The following is a 2,684-nucleotide window of genomic DNA, read 5'->3' as shown; positions in this document are numbered from 1 at the left end:
TTTTTCAGTTGATTGGGAGGGCAGGGAATGGGGGGCTCTTCGCCCCAGTCCCTGACACCCTCTCTCAGCCCTGCCCACCGGCTTCCATCGGCCCTGGCTGAGGGACAGGCCCTGCCCCAGCCGCCCCCCTCCGGCTTTCCCGAAGACGACGTCCATGAGGTATTTGTGAAGAGAAAGAAGCATCAGTCCTTCCATCCGCCTTGGGGACCAAGGGCCTGGACCACTGGCGCCAGGCTTGGTTCCACCTCGCGGCTCCTCCTTATTCTCGAAGAGTCCTCATCTTCTTTCCCTTAAATATATATATATATATATATAAATTCTTTTTTTCTAGTTTTAATTTATTGTTTGTTTGGTTTTTTGTTTTTGTTTTTGGTTCAAAACTTTGTTGGCCTCCACAGTAGCAGGAGGGCAAAGTGGCTCCAGCGCCGTCTCTCCTCTGTTCGTCCTTGAGATATGTCCAGGGCTGAGCTTACGCAGGGTCCAGCCAAGACTTGAGGGAGGTCTCGTGGGAGCAGTGGCCACCACAGTGCCCTCTCAGATGGGGACCACAGGTCATGGCACTGTCCCCGCCACACGGACCCTGATGGGGACGCCACCTCGAGGAACCCCACCACTCTGGGGTGCGTGTGTGTATGCATGTGTGTGGGGGAGAGGAAGAGGCATCTGCCAGTATCAGAGGGGCATGGGGGTGCGGGGAGTGAGGTGAGTTCTCTTTTTGGTTTCTGGACAATGTCAAAGAACGTGAAGGATTCCCACGGATAGGCACTGGAATATGAATTTTTTTTTTCAGGGAAACTGACAGACAAGGATGGAAAAAAAGACAACTTGAAAGCCCTCACCTCATCCCCTCTTACCTGGAACTTCCACCTTCCCATGGGCTGGGGAGGGGGAGATCCCAGAGCGGAGGATGACGGGCAGAGGGGGGACGTATGAGATAGAACTTGGCAAAATGGCCTAGCCCACCCTTCAAAGGAAAAGGGGAGGTACAGGGGTGGAAAGTCATTCTAGGCCTTCCCCTGCACTCTCCCCTGGCTGGGAGAGGAAGGAGGTTAAAGCAAGACCCCCCGCCCTGGTGGGGTGAGCTGGAGGCCAGGGGAGAGGGGGACGCATGGTAGGGACACATTCCATTGAGCTCAACACTAAAAATTCTGTACATCCTTTGGATGAAGCTACTGAATATTTGGTGTAGGTTGTTCAGGCCCTTTCTCTTTCACCTTCTGGAAAAGAACATTTGCTGGGTGGTTCTAAGCCCACCCCTCTGCCCCAGGCTGTGCCTCGTCTTCGCTGGCCCAGGGCTGGGGGCTGGGGCTAGGAGGCTGGCACATTCTCTTTTTCCTTCTCTGGCTCCCGGTGGGGGAGGCAAAGTTGGGGGTTGGCCCCACAGCCAGGGGCTCGGTGAGGTCCGCCCTGTGAGGCTTCTCGGCCCCTGGCAGGGAGTTCTTATTTGGTGTCGTAGCCATGAGGGTGAGCACACTGAGGTCTGGTTTGCAACTGGTTTTTGGTTTTGCAGGGGATTTTTTGTCTGTTTTTGGTTTTTTGTTTGTTTTTCACCTCTGGTTTCTTTGGGGCAGCTGGTTTCTGTTGTGATTATTTTTGGTTTTCTTTTTTGTTGGTTTCCTTTCTTCTTTTTTTTTTGGTTGGTTAGTTTTTTTGGTCTTTCTCCCTTGTCACTCCTTCTCCGAGGACCCTCTGCACCCCCACCGCTGGCCTCCTTGCCCTCTTCCAGGCGAAGGACCGAGGTGGGGGCAGAGGGGTAGGAGGGGAGGCGTGGCGGGCCCTCACTCGGGCTTGGACCCTGCCTCCGGCCCCCCTGGGCCTCCAGGGGTCTGTGCTGCGGCCTCGCTGCAAGTGGAGGAGGAGGACGAGGAGGAGGAGGACGAGGAGAGGCCAGGAGACTTGCTGGAGATGGAGGCTGCCACCGCTGCAGCAGCTGCCGAGACCAGGCCCACGCCAGGCGGGGCACTGAGCAGGGGCAGCCCAGCATGGTTCAAGAAGAGTGGCGAGGTCACCAGGCCAGGGCTTCCCGGGGCGGCACCAGCTGCCCCCAGCACCAGGTTCCCACTGCTGTCAAGGCTGGTAAGGGGCAGGGTTCCACCAGAGGCCAGGGCTGGCAGGGAGAGAGAGAGGCTGGGCTGCAGGTGCCTTCCAGCATCCTGCCCACAGAGCCCTGTCTTCCCATTGGCCCCACTGACCCCCATCAGCAACCCTCACACCTTCCCCAAAGGGGAGATGGGTAAGAAGAGGCAAGCGATGCAGTGAGCAGGGGCAGGATGGCATGGCTGGAGCAGCGATGGGTGGGTGGGGGGCTTATGGCCCCTGGGGGACAGGGCTAGTGACGATGGGAGTGACATGAGGCAGCACGCACCTTGGATAGTGGCCAAAGGGTTGTTGCTCATGAGGGCTGGACTCAGCCCGGAGCTCAACCCCACCATTGTGCTTCTGCAAGAGGCAAAGCAGAGGCATTAGCAGGAGCGGAGACCCGCTGGCAGAACTGGGGCTCAGCTCCCCACCCTGGAAGCAGCAGCGACTGGCTTCTCCCACAGCCTCCCACCTGCAGCTGCCCACTTACCCCGCGCTGGGGTTCAGGCCCGACAAGCCGATAGCCGAGTGGCTGCCTTGAGGGCTGGGATTTGTGCTGTTGGTGGTAGCCGGGGGTGGGGGAGTGACAGAGGGGATGGAATTGA

The 2,684-nt window shown here is 58.0% G+C and overlaps 1 protein-coding gene across 1 annotated transcript in view; it reads right to left on the bottom strand.

Annotated features, from left to right (window-relative positions):
* Positions 1-1,572: 1,572 nt before the first annotated feature.
* The window catches only part of POU2F2 (POU class 2 homeobox 2), a gene marked incomplete at its 5' end in the record, with an annotated part of 22,536 nt that continues 21,424 nt past the window's right edge, over positions 1,573-2,684 (bottom strand). The window contains 3 exon segments of the mRNA XM_039850001.1: positions 1,573-2,107; positions 2,366-2,439; positions 2,570-2,684. The exon segment at positions 2,570-2,684 is cut by the window's right edge and continues 34 nt beyond it. Coding sequence (XP_039705935.1) covers positions 1,779-2,107; positions 2,366-2,439; positions 2,570-2,684 — 518 coding nt within the window.

This window comes from Pteropus medius, unplaced genomic scaffold (assembly GCF_902729225.1).
Source record: "Pteropus medius unplaced genomic scaffold, Ma_sr-lr_union100, whole genome shotgun sequence".
NCBI lineage: Eukaryota > Metazoa > Chordata > Mammalia > Chiroptera > Pteropodidae > Pteropus > Pteropus medius.
The sequence above is the reverse complement of the archived record's forward strand: the minus strand, read 5'-3'. Positions and strand labels throughout refer to the sequence as shown.